The 16,913-nt window shown below is 52.5% G+C and overlaps 6 protein-coding genes across 6 annotated transcripts; all 6 read right to left on the reverse strand.

Annotated features, from left to right (window-relative positions):
* Window positions 1-161: 161 nt before the first annotated feature.
* M431DRAFT_195210 (hypothetical protein) lies at window positions 162-4,146 on the reverse strand. Its single transcript, XM_024913251.1, has 3 exons — window positions 3,285-4,146; window positions 1,314-3,135; window positions 162-1,213 (listed from the first exon to the last, which is right to left on the reverse strand). The coding sequence occupies exons 1-3, from the start codon at window positions 3,815-3,817 to the stop codon at window positions 383-385; spliced, it is 3,186 nt and encodes a 1,061-aa protein (XP_024780416.1). The 5' UTR covers window positions 3,818-4,146; the 3' UTR covers window positions 162-382.
* A 688-nt stretch (window positions 4,147-4,834) lies between these two features.
* Window positions 4,835-5,458, reverse strand: M431DRAFT_502901 (hypothetical protein). The gene has a single exon (XM_024918230.1). It carries the CDS (start codon window positions 5,321-5,323, stop codon window positions 4,949-4,951), a length of 375 nt encoding a protein of 124 aa, XP_024780417.1. The 5' UTR covers window positions 5,324-5,458; the 3' UTR covers window positions 4,835-4,948.
* Window positions 5,459-8,129: 2,671 nt separating this feature from the next.
* On the reverse strand, window positions 8,130-10,165 carry M431DRAFT_489516 (hypothetical protein; the record flags this gene model as incomplete). Its single annotated transcript, XM_024916689.1, has 6 exons — window positions 8,130-8,787; window positions 8,844-9,398; window positions 9,453-9,492; window positions 9,566-9,624; window positions 9,680-9,989; window positions 10,057-10,165. 6 exons carry the CDS (start codon window positions 10,163-10,165, stop codon window positions 8,130-8,132), a joined length of 1,731 nt encoding a protein of 576 aa, XP_024780418.1.
* Window positions 10,166-10,743: 578 nt separating this feature from the next.
* M431DRAFT_195352 (hypothetical protein) lies at window positions 10,744-11,544 on the reverse strand. Its single transcript, XM_024913254.1, has one exon. The coding sequence runs from the start codon at window positions 11,493-11,495 to the stop codon at window positions 11,049-11,051; it is 447 nt and encodes a 148-aa protein (XP_024780419.1). The 5' UTR covers window positions 11,496-11,544; the 3' UTR covers window positions 10,744-11,048.
* Window positions 11,545-14,172: 2,628 nt separating this feature from the next.
* On the reverse strand, window positions 14,173-14,505 carry M431DRAFT_489519 (hypothetical protein; the record flags this gene model as incomplete). The annotated part of the gene is made up of 1 exon (XM_024916690.1): window positions 14,173-14,505. One exon carries the CDS (start codon window positions 14,503-14,505, stop codon window positions 14,173-14,175), a length of 333 nt encoding a protein of 110 aa, XP_024780420.1.
* M431DRAFT_195494 (hypothetical protein) lies at window positions 14,426-15,406 on the reverse strand. Its single transcript, XM_024913257.1, has one exon. The coding sequence runs from the start codon at window positions 15,134-15,136 to the stop codon at window positions 14,897-14,899; it is 240 nt and encodes a 79-aa protein (XP_024780421.1). The 5' UTR covers window positions 15,137-15,406; the 3' UTR covers window positions 14,426-14,896.
* Window positions 15,407-16,913: the final 1,507 nt, after the last annotated feature.

Below are 16,913 nucleotides of genomic sequence, written 5' to 3' on the forward strand. Positions count from 1 at the left end.
CGGCACATGACGATGAAGAATGAATGAATAATGGATAGCACGACTTCATTTTTAAGACACATATTTGTCTACCTGGTAGGAATATGTATATATACATATATGTGTGTAGGTAGTCGCTCAAACTAAGCATACCCTTACTTTGAAGAATTCAGATTCAAGAATCCATTTCTCAATGATTCCATATGCCCAAGTAAAATAGCTCCCAGTTGTATCATCAAAACAGAGAACCTCCGCGAAACAGGAGAGCAAAGCAGAACAAGAGGAATCCAACAAAAACAGAACAAATCGGAAAAGCAAAAAAACTATTGGGTATGTATGCATATGATGGAAAAAAATCCCCCGATCAATCATCGACTCCACATCCTATTCTTCTCTTTCATCCTCAGATATCATTCCCTCCCGAATGTCCACCTTCGCCATTCGACGAGCCAAATCCGGCGTTGCCTCCCTGCGGCCCGCCAAAGAAAAACGTATCAAAGGGATTCATCGGCTGTGCAGCCTCCGCATAGTCGTTGTGCACGCCCTCCCAGTTTATGCCAAAGCCAAAGTCTATCTGGTTCTGGTCCATGCTCCCGAAGCCGCCGTTAGATCCCGTCCCAAACGTCTGCAGAAGCTCCATGGTTTGCGCATCCGGGTACTCCATGTGCCCCTGGATGCCAAACTGCTGGTTTTGTTGACCCATATACGGATTCCCACCGCTGGTGCTGCCCGGAGTAGCCTGGCTCCGTGGCACAGATGGCGACGCAATGATCGACTGGTCCATGACTGAGCCGCCATCGTCATAACTGCCTGTCCGCTGCGTGGGGCTTGGCCGGCCATGGCTGTGAGAGTGGGAGTGAGCCATTGTTACCGGCGGAGTGGTTATATCCCCCGCTGTCGAGAGGCTAGGCGACGATAGACTATCACCCATCGCCATGTCAAACTGGAACTGTTGCTGCTCAGATTGGTGATGATGGCGATGTCGAGATGCCGGCTTCTTGGAGGCCATGTCTGCGGGAGTAGGAGCCCAGGTGCTCGTCTCCCGTCTAGTCGGCGGCCGGCGGGTTTGCGGGATAGGAGAACCAAACCCTCCTTTCGAAGTGGCCATTTGGATGGTAGCCTTGGCCGTTCGATCAAAAGCGTCGCGGCATGTCTCTGCCGGCGGGCACTTGTCAATCATGTCTGTGAATACTGACTTTGCTGCCAGTACAGTGAAATCTACTTCGTCCATGGTCTATCACACGTTATTTGGTCAGCAAGGTCGGTTTCTTCTTTCGTTTCGTCCATTGTCTTCTTTCTCATCTCCCTGCAGAGATTCTCGAAGGGATACTTACCAGGCGGCTTCTCACAGCAGGAGAATGCCAGATGGCGTAAAGATATGATATGCCAGCCATGAACAAATGGTGCGTAGACAAATATGTATAGCTTACGAGACTGCTCAGATGTAGCTGTCTATATATGCGGAGAATCTTTTGCCCCGCCTCGGCGACCTTGAGATATATGCGCTCCTCGTCTTCGCGTAGCTCAGCAGTGAATGCCGTGGGGCTGTTGACTTCGTTTGAAGGGTTGTACTCTCCTTCAAACATGGCGGGGATGCTCAAACTCTGCTTATACAGAAGAACGATGGCCTGCCAATAGTTGAGGAAGAGGAACTCGGTCGAAAAGGCCACTCCGGTATCTTGCTTTGAAGGCGCATTGTCCTTCCATTCGCGAAGTCTCCGGTCAATATCCATCCGCCATGAGCGATATGAATCAAAGTGAACAAGATAAGGGGACGGCAGTTGTCTGTTCCTTTCCAGATCCAGTGACCTCGCCTGGGCTCCTGTTGCCCTGGCAATTTGCGCTTGATTATACTGCAATACTTGAAGAATCTCCGACTGTAGCAGGCGTAGCCTGAAGTAATGATGGGCAACGCGTTTGTAACTCGGGTGATCCTCGCCGGGAGGTGGATCTATAAAACCATTCGGTGTGATAAAGGCATCGTCGAGGACCGAGGGAAATTCAGTTGTGATGACTTGGTCGCTGATGCCAAACGGTCTACCTACACAGGTGCTCACGAGCCTATCAAACGAATAGGTGCACCACCATAATCGGCGTCTCATATCGCGGATCCAGAGGCGTCTCCCTCTATCTGAGTTGCCGCCATTAGTGTCTCGTGATTCGGAATGGTCCGACGCATCCTGTCCATTTCCCTCTATATCCGTGCCGTCCTCGTGGTGGAGACCAAGGTCGACCGCGAGACGCACCGCAACGCCAGTTATATACCACAAGCCTGGTGGAACAGGCCGCAGAAGCGCAAAGTTGGCAAGCAAAAGAACGGCCTGCAGAACCTCGAGCCCGCCTCCGCTGCTGCTGAGACATTCCTCAAGGTGGACAATTGCACTCGCGTGATATTCCTCGGGCCTGCTCTGGTTCCGAGCCTGCTGAAACTGTAACCTTGAGCCTCCAGTAGCCTCTGCCTTGACCGGCTCGCCCACAATGACGCCGCAGCCTATAGCGAAGACCATATTGAGCATATACAGCTCCCTCGCACTAAGGCCTCGACCCTCGCTTGCGTATGCCCGTTCAAACATGCGCATAAACTCAGGGCGGTGCAGGATGGGAATCTGAGGATTTGCATGCTCAAAGTAGAGCGTGACCAGGCGCATGGCCACATCTCTAGTCGGGAATGGAGCCGGCTGAATGGTTGGTCGAGTGTGCAAACCGAAGAAGGAGTCACGCATCGAAGTGCCAGCCCCAACGGGGTTCGAGGGATTTGACGAGACAGGCTTCTCCGGCCCGCCGTTTTGGTCTGATACTGAATACTGCACCGCAGCAAACACTACACGGGCGAAGGAAACCCCGGATGTAGAGGCAAGTGATCGAGGCTTTGCCGGACTGACAATATTTAGCATGGCCGGACTTTGGTCGCCCTGCTTTTTCGCAGGGAGCAGCGCATTATCCAGTGCTTGGCTGTGATGGCTATGCGGTCTTGAGTTGCGAGCGTCCATAGAATCGGTTTGCGCTGAGTATCCCGAATCACGTAGGGCTGGGAAACTCCCATCGGCGCCAGGTCGAGAACATAGGTCTAGATCTTCAGCCGGCGGGAAAGGGACGTTGTTGGATGCCAGGAGTTTCTCCAGCACCTCAACCCGGGTCTCGAGATAGAAGACATAACTAGAATCCAACAAATTAGTAACGCCACACTATCAATTGTAACGAGATATGAAGAACAGAGCTTTACAAAGGCGAACCAAACATTATCTGTTCTCTGCCACTTTGCTCTCCCTCCCTTGCACATCGTGTAGTCTCCTACATCTACTTACCTTCTAGGAATCTCCTTCTTCGTGATTGGGTCATAGCCAACACATGGGACGCCAACCTTGTTGCAGCTCGCACAGCTGGGGAGCTTCTGATCACACCTATTCTTACGCAGGCGGCAGCGATTGCAAGCGCTCACATTGCGGAAATTGCTGCTCTGGCCAGGCTTGCCAGTCGGCACAACGCTGTCGGAGCTGGCCGCAGGGGCGGTGCTGGTGTTGGTGTTGGTATTTGCGGCGGCATCATCAACACTGGCAGTATCAATTGCGCCGTCGCCGGCACCGGAATCATGACCAGGACCAGGAACAGGAACAGAGTCAGAGGTGACAGGGATGCCAGGGTACGATGCCGAGGCACCAGCCTCGCTGCGGCCGCTGGTACTGCCGCCGCTCGTCGCCCCTCCTAGATTCGCATCGCCGGCCGGCTGCTGCTCAGGACTTGAGAAGCCGTTGCGCGATGACGTGCCGTCGTACGAGTCCTGCCGCTGACGCTTGACGCTTTTCTGGAGGATCGGGGACGGCGGGCCATGCGTGGGCATGGTTTAAGAGGATTAAGGCAAGGTTGGCTTGTGTTAGGCCGGCAGTCCCCCAGCGAGGGAGAGCTTTGAGAGGTTGGGGTCGGGAGGGGGTCGGCGTTAGATCCTCTGGGGGGAAAAGCAAGGTGAGAGTCTGAGAAAGAAGAGGAGGGCCACGGCAGCCTGCATGCACAGATACAGATACTGTACACCAGTCTCCGTCGTCTCCGGTTTTTTTTTTCTGTCGCCCGTCCCCTGTTATCCCCTGCCTCTTCTCTCCGTCTCGTTGGTGCTATCGTGCTCTCTCACGCAGACGCACACACGCCACGCACGCACAGTCAGGCGGCAATGATGACAAGGACAAGGGGAATGCTCCTCGGTCTAGATGGATAAATCGGACGGCCACCTACAAGGTCAGATCGCAGTTAAGCCAGCGGGGGAGATGCGGGACACTATGCATGCAGAGCACAGAGACTTGATTCAATTCGATCCAGCTCGACTCGACTCACCTCCAGCTTGCCAATGGTTCCCTTGTTGTTGTGGTTGCAAAGGACGTCTTTGTTCCACAAGCACGTCGTCTATATGTAAGAGATGCTTCCTTTAGCCTCACTTTTCTCCTCCTCTTTCTGATCCTTTCCTCTCTCTAATTTCTCCGCCTTGTCTCTATTTTCATATAAAAGCGTATGTGTGTGCGTATGTCTTTTCAACAGCTGGCCAATCCTGTGCGCGGCTTTCCTTGTTCCGCTATCCCATCGTCCAGAATCAGGCACAGGCCGAATATCGGCCAGAAACCAGCGGCAATCGGAGGGGCGCCCAGAAGCACAGGCGGTCGAAGACACAGATGGTCGTCAGGTACAAGTATGACGACACGTCGACAGAGCAATCGAGTAGAGCGACCGCAAGCGTGGCATCAACCATCCAGAAGGCGAGTTGTTTGGTCGCAGCGCATAACCGAAGGCGCTGAACGTGCGATATAACAGGTGCGGAACAGACGTCCCAGACGCGCAGCCACAGAAGGTCGGGTCGGATTACTTCCCCGGAGAAGACTGATATGCAGTCAACCGACGGAGAGCTGTTCAAGTGCGCAAGGACGACAATGCAAAGCAGTCGGTACTTGGCAAAAGGCCGAACGCAGTCGGTTGGTATGCGCCTGTATCACGGCGCAGGAGGCTGCAGTATCAGGTATATAATAAGGTAGGGATGCAGCAAATAGCACCGCACGAGTAATGGCGGCAGAGGCGATTCAATGATGCAGCAATGCAGCAATGCAGTAACGCGGCGATGTAGCGATGCAGTATGTACGGTCGGTCGTCTGTGGCATGTAGTTGTCAAAACTCCATGACTTTTGGTTTGGGGAAGGGAAAAGATGGTGGGTAGCCGCGACAAAAGTGAACCCCACGAGCGAGGCTTCGGCTTAGTAGCAGCAGGACCTCGCTGCTCGGGCTGACGATGGGGCCCGGGATCAAGCAGTACCTGCGATTGGCGGCGCGCAACGCCTGGCGGGCAGGTAGCTGCTAACGAGGCATCCATTCAGTGGCGGCGGCCCCATGTGCTACCGATACTTGACACGATTAGTGCTACGCCTTATTACACATAGCGCTATCTTAGCCCAAGGAACTGCCTGTATCAGGTAATGGTTGATAAGAGCACAGAGCACAGACTGGCAAAAGAATGGGGGGATTTTGAAAGAGACTCGCAATCTGAAAAAGAGTAGAGTTCCCCGGCTGAACCAACCGCCCGGTGCGCCGGTCCCCGCATTTGGATAGAACCGCTCGTAATCGTAGGATTGCCCTGTCACTTTTCCCTTGTGTTTATTTCCAAGCTCATGTTTTCTTAATCATCTATTTTTGGCTGAGTTGTACTCCGTAGCCTACTCTACCTAATGGGGGTTCGCTGCAGGCTTGTGTAACCGTTGCGCTACCAGATGCCTTAGGTAATAGTAAAGATACTAACGCCTCCCCATATGGTAGCATCAAGATAAGGCATCTGGGAGGAGAAAGAAATATGGGGATGATGGAGATGAGCTGCACCTCGACTTGGGGGGATTCTGTATGGGGAAATGCAATGTCAGCTTTTCAGAGCCCATCGGAGTCGCAGAGAGGTACGAGTGCTTTAGCTGGACTCCATTTTGATCCCCATCCATCCAACATTTAATGCTCCATACTACCAGGCAGCCCGCGTTTTGAACGGGATACGTTAGTACCTACCTCGTACCTAGTGGTAGATGCCGGTATAACTCTATATTAGCTAGAGGTGCTGCTACTTGCACACAAGGGCAAAGCAAATTGTGCGTGTTCCGTGTATCCCGCGGAACCACCTCCGCCTCCAAGCTTGAGTGGGTTAGAGGTAGAGACTAAGGTACCAACCTTTTACGCCGAATATCCCTTTTGTTCGCTCAATTGAATTCAGCTGTGTAAATCATCATCTCGACAATTCAATTATATTTCTCTCTTCTCTCCTAGAGTGCTGCCTGCTTCTCTAACATCTTCTCCCAGGCACATGTCAATCCTCGGTAAGCAAACGCACACAAAATCGATCCAATCCTTGCTTACAGGTAACATTCACAAGTCCATCCGCACAAACCCACTCGCAGCAAATCCGGGGTAAGATGAACTCCATACGCATTGCCTTCATACATACACCCAGATCTCTCCGTCTGTCTCTGAGTCTCTTGTCCTTGCCTCCCCACCATCACTTTTCAGCCCCTTTCCCCAGACCTCACACCCCCCCTCCTTCGCTTCAACCAAAGCAGACAACAACAACCATCTCCCCATATCATCATCCCACAAAAGCTCCATACTCCGTCCCGTCCCATACATATTAGCTGTAACAACAAAGCGCCGCTTACCTGTCTCCTAGCAGTGTCACATTAACTACCTCTAGCTCATCTAACCGCTCTGAAATGGTACCATACTATGCCTTGCCATGCAACTTGCATGCCACACTCCTACATTAGCGCGCGCACTTCGCTGGACAATACACACCACAACTTTTGCTCCCTCCAACCCAGACCAAGACCGTGGCAGCCCAATCTGCTGGCTTGCCTCACGCGTCCCGATTGGCTCAGCATTCATCCATCCCGTTTCCCCCGTCTCTTTGGGTGTCTTGCTCTCCTTGCTAAATCGCCATCTCGCGTTCTCACTCCTAGTCAGGCACCAGGATCAGGCTTCTTGTCGGAACTAAACTGCAGAACCCATGGGGCCATGCCACCATCACATCGTCTCTTTTGTTTCTTTCCATATTCCTCTTCTCTCCCCCACTTCTACTCACACTCCCCCCATACTTCCATACCTGGGGCCGGGTAGCATATCCCAGGCGGTAGCTTGCCAGCTTGCCGAAAAGCTCCCCTTCACCGCAAAAGCACACGACGAGCTACTCGCACATTACCACCAAGCAAAGTTTTTAATATTTGTCAAAACTTTCAATGGCTAGACCCGATGCATACCTAAACCTACTTATGCAACTAGCAAGCACTCTGTACCCAATACCCAAACGAAAGTCCCAAGCCCATCACCATGGGGGGGATCTCTAATCAGTAACATCCATCGGCCCCATCCCACCCTGCCCCGTCATGTCTCGTCCCAGTCCGAACCGTCTCCAACCAACCGTAAGCCAAACCTGCCTTCAAGTGCCTAGTTCCAGTTTCCAGAGCCTGACATTCCATGTCTTATACCCCGTGTCCGATATCCCGTTCCTTATGCCTAGTGTCCAATATTCAATCCCAGTGCCTTATGCCCTGTGCCATGTACCCAATGATAAACCCATGTACCCAATCCATGTCCTTGATCTCCATCTTCCACGCCGGCTTGGTCCGAGTCTCCCGGTTCTTCGATCCTCGGACCATTATCACCGCACATTGCAGAGCCAACGGCTGTGCCTTTCTTCCCCCACTTTGGAAGACGAGAAAGGGAGAAATACAGAAATAAAAAAAACAAGAATAAATCCGTTGTAGTGAAAATGTCCAAAAATAGCTCCATTCCCTGTTTATCCCAGAGCTCCAGTATCCTTCTAATTAGCCAACATTGTTGGCCCAAACGTGCTTGCATCAAATTGGAAAAATAAAATAAAAGTGAATAATGAAACAATAAAAGGGAGAGAGATAGATGAAGCCTCTCAAGGCGCCGTTATGCCTGACCGAAGTCATCACCTTTGTCGGCTCGAAAAATCGTGTTTGAAGTCGTTTGTTCAAGCCGTGGATTATACCAGTTATAAAAATAATAATAATAATAAAGGCAGAGTTAAAAATAAAACGTAGTCGTCGTCTCGGGGCACTGAGCCGGTTCGAGAAATGAGATTCTTGTCGCGAGAATCGGGGGAAAACCAAAAATATAAAACCTTAAACGTTTTCATCATCATCATAATTGTTCATGAGGGATTGATCAGCATCAGTCATTTCACCAGAAACTGGGGCTTGGGCTCCCTCAGTGATCTGAGAGCTGAGATAAGCACCAACAATGGTGACGAGACCGCTGAACCACCAAGCAAGGCCTGAATAGCCTGATTGCAAACCCATAGCGTAGAGGAAGCCAGAAAGAGTAGGGCCGAGAGCTCTGCACAAGCTAGCCGTGGACGCCGCAACGCCGTTGATGGTGCCGAGAACTTGCTTCGTCGGGGCCGAGTTGGCCAAGAGGATTGCGTTGCTAGGGTATGCCATTGTCGAAAAGGTGCATTTCCAGATGACCAATAGGTAAATGGCGGGCATCCTCAAGCTCTCCGGGAGGAGTACCACGTAAGGCGTGACGAGATAGAGGGCAAAGTAGGAAAATGCAATGAGGCGGAACAGGCGGAGAGGTCCCAGTCGACGGGTCATGGGTGTCACAATCAGGTAATTGGACAGCAGAGAGTAGAAGCCCTGGACGGAGATGATCACGCCAATAGCCTTTGTTTCGAGGCCGAATCCGTTCACGAATTTGAAAGGAAGCTCGAGAATTGGTTCCTTGGGAGGGGCGGTGCTCAAGAAAACGGGAAAGAGCTGGTCGTACGTGATGGTGTGGCTGGAGGTAGGTTAGTACTGTGGCGGGCCACGATACTGCCAAGGAAAACGACTTACAAGGCGAGGATTCCATATGAAATAATGTTCATCACGACTGGCTTTGTGAAAATCTTGGTAGGTTGATCGGGCTGAATATCAGGGGTCTCGGAGCCAGCGACCTCTTGGCGCTCTGTAGTGTTGGGGGATGATACTCGAGGTGAAATATCTCGGCTTCGGTAACCGGGCGGGACGTCTCCATCTTCCCTTCCACGAGGAGACTTGGTCGGATCAGGAATGGGGGAGTCGGAAAGAGCGCCGTATCCGTTTTGTTGGCCATCAGCGAGAAGGTGTAGCTTCTCATGCTTATCAGCTCGGCCGTAGGTGGCCCTAGTGAAGAGGGCAGTGATTCGGTCACCGATCTCACGACCGCGATCCTTCTCGCCCTTCTTGCCAAGATGAGTCTCTTCCAAAAAGAGAATACCAACGACTACGCCGAAGAGAACAGTCGCTGCGCTGAAAAGGTTGGGCAAGAGATATGGGTACTGATCCCAGATTGAGCCGCGGGGAAAGTAAGCGGGATAGCTGATGCAGGGACGGGCAAGAGCGCCACCAATCATAGGGCCAATGATGGAACTGGAAAAGCTGGTTAGAATCATAGCGTTTATACTCTGTGCTGAGGATGCTCACCCAATGCACCAAACCATAGGCATGATGGTATATGCGCGAGCTGTTAGATCTCGTTAGTATGACCCGATCAATAACACGCCGGGGAGGGATCATTCATCGGGAAGGCAACATACGTTGATGCTCTTTAACAGTGACGAGCTCAGCCACCGTTGTCTGCAGCACACCGATATTTCTGATCATCGAGTTAGAAGCTGAGCGTTACTGATGTATCACGGAGAGAGTTGTACCCATTGAGAAGGCCGCCCATTGCTCTCGCAAAGAGGGCGACCGGCAAGCTAGGAGCGAAACCGAAGATGAGAACACTGATGGCTGTACCGATGAGGCCGCTGAGTAGAACAGGCTTTCGTCCGATCTTGTCACTCAGCTTTCCCCACATGACACCAGTTGCAAACTCGGCCAGGGTGAATGCGGAGGTTACCATGCCAGCATAGACGGAAATTTGAGTCGGGTCCGAGGTGATTTTAAAGTCTTCAATCATGTAGTAAATGTACGGGAAGATGGACATGAAAGCAATGGGTTCACATAGTCTGCAACAGGCTATATTGTCATCACATTAGCCTGAGGTGCACTCAACCCAGGCCCAGGGCGAGATACAGGTACTTACCTAGCACAAACATCTGCTGGACAGGAAAAGGTGGTAGCGCGTCTTTGCGCTGAGTGGCAGATCCGCGACGCCGAGGGCGAGGGGCGGAAGTTGGACTCCGATCCAGCATGTTGGCTGACTCTTGGCTTGAGAGGCGTCGGAGAGTGAGATTGTTGCTGAAACGGGACAAACGGGATCAGCTTGTAAAAAGCTACCAGCCGAGCAACAAGGTTTACGAAGCTCGTATCTAAACACACTGGTCTAGTAGCTGCGGTTGGGGTTCAATGACGAGTTTAAGAGTTCGAGCGGAGTGAGATTGATTGTTGTCGGTGTTGGAAAAGCAAATGGTTGTCGCCAGTCAATACCGTAGCCGGCTTGGTAGACGACGATGGGAGAAGGGGTAGGACGGGGTATATATATGTATGTATGTATATATCATCCAATGCGGGACAGGCAAAAACAACCCGAGTCAATCAATCAGATAGGGTTGTACCCGTGAGACCAGCTTATTGGAGAACGTGAGAGAGAGGAGGAGAGGCGGTTTGGTGAGTGGGAGTGAGTGATGATATATGTAGTGGTGGACGAAGTCATAAGTACGTACCAGGATACAACAGTAGACGATCCTGGGGTTATAGCTGAAAAAGAACAAGCCATGGCTGGCGGTACTCGTACAAGCCCCGTTGCTCCCTAGCACTTTAAGTTGGGCTCTGATGTGAGTTAGGAACCACAGGGCCGACACAAAAGAGAGTTGATCGTTGAAGCATTAAGGCGAAGTCAAGCCAGGGCCAATTGGGCCCGTGGGGCCCTCGGGGTGCCCTGGAAGAAGGAACAAAAAAAAAAAAAGCATGGACCAGCCCTTAGTAGTCAAGGGCAGTGATTTAATTGAGGCTCCCCCGAGTCAGCCAAATAGCGGGAGAAAAGGCGAAGCACCAAGAAAATACATCCCAGGTACATGGACTGAGGGGGGTGAGTTTGGAGGGGGAGGGGTGAAGGAGTGCGCAGCTTGACCTTGCCTAGTCCGACAGGGCAATTGCAGGGGCCAGGATCTGGTGTCTGCGGTACAGGCACAGGGCCCAACCAAAAAAGAAGTTGGCTAGGGGTAGATGGTGGAGAGGAGACAGGATGATGATGGCGATGATGATATCCGTTGAGAAAGAGAGGTGTGTGAGGACCTTCTCGAGGGGTGAGAAGGATCCCGGATGAGTGGGAAGACGGCAAAAGAGAGACACACACAGGCGGAGAAGATTGTGATGATTATGATGATTGTGATGACTCTGATGGATGATGGGGAAGAGCCGGAAGAAGGGGGCAAAAGGCAAACCAAAAAGGCGGGAAAAAAAGAAATGAAATGAAAAAGAAGGCAAAAAAAGGAAAAAGAAAAAAAGAAAAGCAAGAAAAAAAATTAGATCCCTGGCAGAGGCAACAGGCCACGACGCTTCTTTCCAAGCGTCAGAAGGCATCTGGGTAGGCGCAGTGTGCGCAACTGCCGCACGCTTTTTTTTTTTTTTTGGTCGCCGTATCTGTACACCGTATTTTTCGGTGCACGGCTTGTGTAACCCCAAAAAAAAGCAACGTCCACCTCAGCCCTCGCACATTGAAGCCATCGCAGCGGCCATCATCCGGTCGGCGGCATCCTCCGACCAAGTATCATCTACCCGTCGCTTGTTCCAGCCCGTCGCCAAACCAAGGTGTAACGACGACTCCGGCTAGTCACGCCAGCTGTGGTTTCGGTCGCGGTTGCGATGGTGGTTTCGCTTGGGCTTCTGGCTTCTTTCAGCGCCTTTGGTGGAATCCTCGATGAGAGGGGTGCGAACTAGGCCTACCTAGCAATAGGGGGGAGTGGAGCGACGAAGACAAAGAGCACAAGGTGAGAGAGCATAGTGCAGTGTCCTTCAGGTACGAGCTCAATGACTGGACAATAATAGCAGCAGGCTAGCCAGTTGAGCGTTCGTTAGGCCTAGCGAACAACGTCACTTCGCTTCGTCTCCATGCTACTATCTGTCAGTGCTGCACTAGCCAGCCTCGACCTTATGCTGTGGTGTTTCTGATCGCTTCTCCTTCGAGAAGAGGCAGCACGGGGCTCTTCATGTGGCGGGCGCAGAACAACGTTGTGTGATTCACCTTGGTTGCCGTGGTTCGACAAGGCCATCGGCCTCTCGTGATAGACTGTGCGGATACTGACAGACGTCGTACGGGCCGCTGTTAGCGGCCGTTGCATTATTACATGTGTGTGTGTGTGTTGTGATGTATTATGCCGAGCCTGGGAGACATACCAAAACCTGGGGCATCGTCTCGGGGACAGTTTCCTGATCGCCCCGAAGCAATTTGAGTTGGGGGAACACATGAACAGACACACTCTCATCGCTCAAACCATGTCCGATACGGTGTACTTGCATCTGGGTGACGAGCAGCCGAGATCTCTTCCCGGGAGTGGGCGTAGCATGCTCGTCTGTGTGCTGGCGCAGATACATCCGTACCTTGGCTGTACTGTACTTTGGATGCTCGGTTGCAAGACGGCGGACCGCTCAACCTCTTTCGCTTCTTTGTGCAAGCAGTACCTGGCACGGGCAAAGAGGCAGGTAGGGAGAGAGGTCTCCCTACACTTGTGACTGTATCGTGCAGATTACTACAGAAGCGCCTCTTTTACCTGCCGCATCTACAAAGTTACGGTGCGTGCTAAGGCCTGCACACTGTAGTCGATGTAAGTTGAGTGGGCGCAATATCATGTAATGACCTGCAAGCTAACAGTAGCATCGCAGTACATGGCAATTTCCTTCTGCTGCTCGAGAAATATGCTCGGCTGTCATCTTCTGCACCAACAGACAGTTGGGCATTGGCTAGCGGCTACCACAGTCCTTTTTGCGACCACATCAAATTTGCCTACTTATAGATACAAGAACCACAAGCCCAACGCACCCCTGTCACCGCAGGATCCGTCATCAACGCTCTGAGATTCCAAGAGGAAGCATGTAGCTAACATGAGCTAGCCTGGGTGGTTTGTCTTGCGGCTGTAACACACTCGGCCACGCGAGTGGCAGATGAGCACGGGGGCGAGGCAGCTATGCGTTGGCTTGGCCCTTTGGACGCCTTGCGAGCGAGATATTTGCCCAACCTTGGGTAAAGGCGGTGGTGCCAAGGGTGCCTCCTGCCCCTCCCCCGGCCTCAAGCAATGCTACTGTACACTTCCAGCAGCTCGTTCCATTGACCTCCCAGTGACAGACGACCGGTGTGCTACGGCAAGCTGCATGTAAGTCGATTTTCGTGTGTGCCGTATATGGACATCTAAAGTACCTAGGTATGTGGATGCATCCAATGTGTGACGTACTAGGTAGATGTGCTAAAGCATCTACTCTAAATCATTTCAACCTCTAGTAACACGATGTACGACAACGCAGAATCGCAGCTTGGTCGAGATTCATCCACAGACCAGCTGTGTGGGGCCGGTGAAGCTGTAGGTCTCATCACAAATATGGGTTGTCGATGTCAGCTACAGAGGGAAGCAAAAATCGGTGAAATAAGGAAATGAGGAAAAAGAAAGAAAGAAAGCAACCAACGACCGACAGACGGCATTGGACAATATCAGGTATAGCACTGCGCCTCAACTGACACGGAGGATTTTGTCCTCCAGCAAAGGCCACCGAAGAGCGCGTGCAGCCTACGGTCCGTTTACTCTGCGGGTTGCCGTCGCGCTTGGGAGAGGATGCACCTCCGAATGGGTCCAGCTGCGTTAGACAGCCAAAGACGACTACATACCATTTCACAGCACCAACCGGCCATGTCCCTTCTCCCAAGCCGCACAGCGCCTCCTGGTCATTAGGGAAGCATATCGCGCGTGTCTTTGGGTGGGAGCCAGCTTTGAATGGTCAACAGGCGACACCCGGCCGCAGACGGGGCACATGATGCCACGATGCATACTCGGACGTACAGATATGCAGAAGCAGCAAGCTGCTTGTCACAGACTCTTGTCAGCCTTGTTTTTGTTCCCCTCTCAAGCAGCCACCCTGGCTCTCTTGCAGTGGACCTGGTATATGTGTCGTGCTCTACAGCCATGAGCCCCAGCCGCGGTTGGTCGAATGTACCTACAGGTACATGTATACACGGCAATTCTGCCCCCCATATCCTCATGATCAGACAATGTTACTGCGGCATCATGGCATCGGACGGAGAAACGCCAAGGCGCGACCGACGGCGGCAGGACGGCGTGAATATTCCCTCATTATATCCTGCGCTCTTATTAATCACATTGGGGGTGTCACCCATCCCAGACCGCAGCGTCCTTGTCCTGCTGCGACAAGTAAAGTGACTGAGGTCAGCTGACAGACCAGCTGCATCTAACCAGCGGGATGCAGACAAAGGTTCACAGCCCCTCCGGGGGGGAAGAGTAAGAGAGTGACGGGGACGGAGAGGCATAGAGAGACCAAGTGCTCTGCTCATTGGCGCGTGCCATCTCGCAGTGCGGCCCAATTGCATGCGTAGGAACCTATCTAGGGGGACTGGTTCCACGACATCATTGCGAGAGACAAGGCGGTTCGGTCATGCCGCTTGCCATATTTGACTGGGGAGTTGATGTCATTGTGGAAATTTTACTAGGTTATTGCTATGGCCGTGCGCAGCAAGCATTGAACGGACGAGCCTGGCCAAAGAAAGGCTGCGGCAGGCTGCGTCAGTCGGCTTGGTGTCTTCCGTTTTGTGCCTGAGCCCGTGCCCAACTCCGTCCTGCGTTCACGGTCTGATGGTCTCAATCTGCAATGTGATGTCGGCGCAGGTTTGAGACTGTCGTATAAGAGTGGTGCCATAGCGTCCAGCCCACCTCGCCAGGGGCGGCTTGTGTAACTGGGCTTCGAAGCCACCTCATTCGAGTTCAGGGTATGCCATGCTTCCCGTCCCGGATAAAAGCACTGAGCAACAACAAACGGTAAAGAGGAGAAAGAGGAGGTGAAGGATGGCAGGAGGTGGAAAAAACAAAACTGAGATCAACGATGACCAATATTCCGATATGCCAGCCATTACAAAAAACGCGCAGGCCACGTGGTGAGAAGATTCCGAATGCGTGGGGATGTCTAAAAAAAATCCACCTGTGTATCAAAGAGTGATTTCGCATTGCCCAACTATGCCCAAGTCTCAGAAGAGGTCCACACCCTATCAGGACCGCCAAGACCTATCTACATCACAGCACATTACTGTACGGATACTTTGAGTCGTTTCTCAGCTACTCCGTGTTGTGACGACTTGAAACTGCCAGACTGAACAGCCTATAGTGCTATACGAGGGTGCTTAGCGCTACACTTGCTCTGGCTGGTCAGAGACAGCAGTCAGGAAATCTATGCGGACGGAGATAAGGGAAGGGTTTCTCCTCGAGGGCTTTTGACCACGTTCACTCGGTCTGAAGCCATTCGTTGTCCTGAGTGGTCGAGATGAGATTGAAACTGATAGCCTGGGCAACGGAACTGGCACTTGCATCCGAACCACCAGTGTCTTAACCAGGGACTGCAAGGACAGCCGTGTAGAAGGCAACGGACTGACAAGGTTCTTGACCGCGCCAGAGTGCTAAGCACCTTGGCCCTAGTCCGGGGACCCGGTGCCGGTGACTGTTTTCATGGTATGTACTTGGTACTACTTAAGCTGGGACTAAACAGAGAGAAATGGCGGTGATATGCTTACAAGTTCTAGCAGTAGCATGTTTTGCGGGTCTTGACATTTCACCAGAGCGCGTAAACAAGTGCGGCAGCGAGATGGATAACAAACGTCAATCACCAAACAACCAAGCCACCCTGAGCTCGCCCCCAATCGGCGACTCGCCGCCCTGCACAGAGCAGTGCCGGGTACCAGTGCTAATGCCACCCATCAATCTGGTCGACGAGCTCCAAACAATGTGCGCCACGGCAAGGGACGAGGGTCTTGCAACAGCCCAGAGGGGGTGTCCAGGACCGGGACAGAAGGGTGATGCGCCCATCTCATTACAGGGCCAAGGGGGCCCCTGTATCAGAGCTTTGAGAGAGGCTCGATGTGGAGTCTGCACGTCTTCCGGCACCTCTGCCGTTGGGACCCAGAGTGTCGGACACGCTCCAAAGTACCTCTCGAGTATCTTTTCCCAAGCTCCTGGCCCACTGGACGGTTCTTGTCACCAAGGTTTTCCCTTTCCTAGCTCAGCCAACCTTGCCTGGCGCCTCCTACTGACCCGGACAGGTGGTCCGGAAGCCTACGAAGAACTAATGGACTCGAGGCATGGCCCGAGGCATGGCGTTGCATTCGCCGCCGTTGCATTCGCCGTTGTACTCAGTAGCGGCCAGCCCATCACGCCTTTGCGCGGCAACAGTGCCGCCAACGGAGCCATTTTGCTGGCGGCGAGATAAGAGGACGAGGGTGACGTGTTGGAGGAACATGTTTCGAGCGCATTGCGCGCTCAATTCAAATCAAATCCCATGCCTTGTCGCAAGGTTTTTGGTCACCGGCTGCAAGGCGTGCATACAGGCAAATAATACCCTATACCTCTTGCTGATGGTAATTGGTCACCTTGAGATTTCCCGCTTACTGTGCGACCTTAGGTCCATGTATGTCTATTTTCATGTCCTCACCGAGCCAGAGGCAACGAGGGAGTCAGGGTAAACATGGTTGTACGGACCACACGGAGTTGGCGGTATTGGTGGTACGTGGCGAACTAACATGATGCGGAGATACGCTCACTACCAGCTGGGCAAGGGCTACTACCGGTCAATGAGAACTTGATTTGATTTCCTCTCTGCCAACGTTATTACGGCCTCCGCGAAATGGCCCTGAGGAAACCCGGACCGTCAAAAGGTAGGGGGGCAAATACGTACCCCTTATTGCCTTGCTGGAGACCTGAGATACGGGGCAACCTTGGGCGGAAAACTTCTTCC

The sequence above is a fragment of the Trichoderma harzianum genome (genome assembly GCF_003025095.1).
Source record: "Trichoderma harzianum CBS 226.95 unplaced genomic scaffold M431scaffold_1, whole genome shotgun sequence".
Taxonomy (NCBI): Eukaryota; Fungi; Ascomycota; class Sordariomycetes; order Hypocreales; family Hypocreaceae; genus Trichoderma; species Trichoderma harzianum.

Excerpts from the sequence above, each read along its gene's own strand:
- M431DRAFT_195210 (XM_024913251.1), bottom strand. The coding sequence starts at position 3,817 with ATGCCCACGCATGGCCCGCCGTCCCCGATCCTCCAGAAAAGCGTCAAG. Across the intron at positions 3,136-3,284 it reads AAGAAGGAGATTCCTAGAAG|TTATGTCTTCTATCTCGAGA; the intron begins GTAAGTAGATGT and ends GTTGGATTCTAG. Across the intron at positions 1,214-1,313 it reads CTGCTGTGAGAAGCCGCCTG|ACCATGGACGAAGTAGATTT; the intron begins GTAAGTATCCCT and ends AACGTGTGATAG.
- M431DRAFT_502901 (XM_024918230.1), bottom strand. The coding sequence starts at position 5,323 with ATGGATGCCTCGTTAGCAGCTACCTGCCCGCCAGGCGTTGCGCGCCGC.
- M431DRAFT_195352 (XM_024913254.1), bottom strand. The coding sequence starts at position 11,495 with ATGCCTTCTGACGCTTGGAAAGAAGCGTCGTGGCCTGTTGCCTCTGCC.
- M431DRAFT_195494 (XM_024913257.1), bottom strand. The coding sequence starts at position 15,136 with ATGCGAAATCACTCTTTGATACACAGGTGGATTTTTTTTAGACATCCC.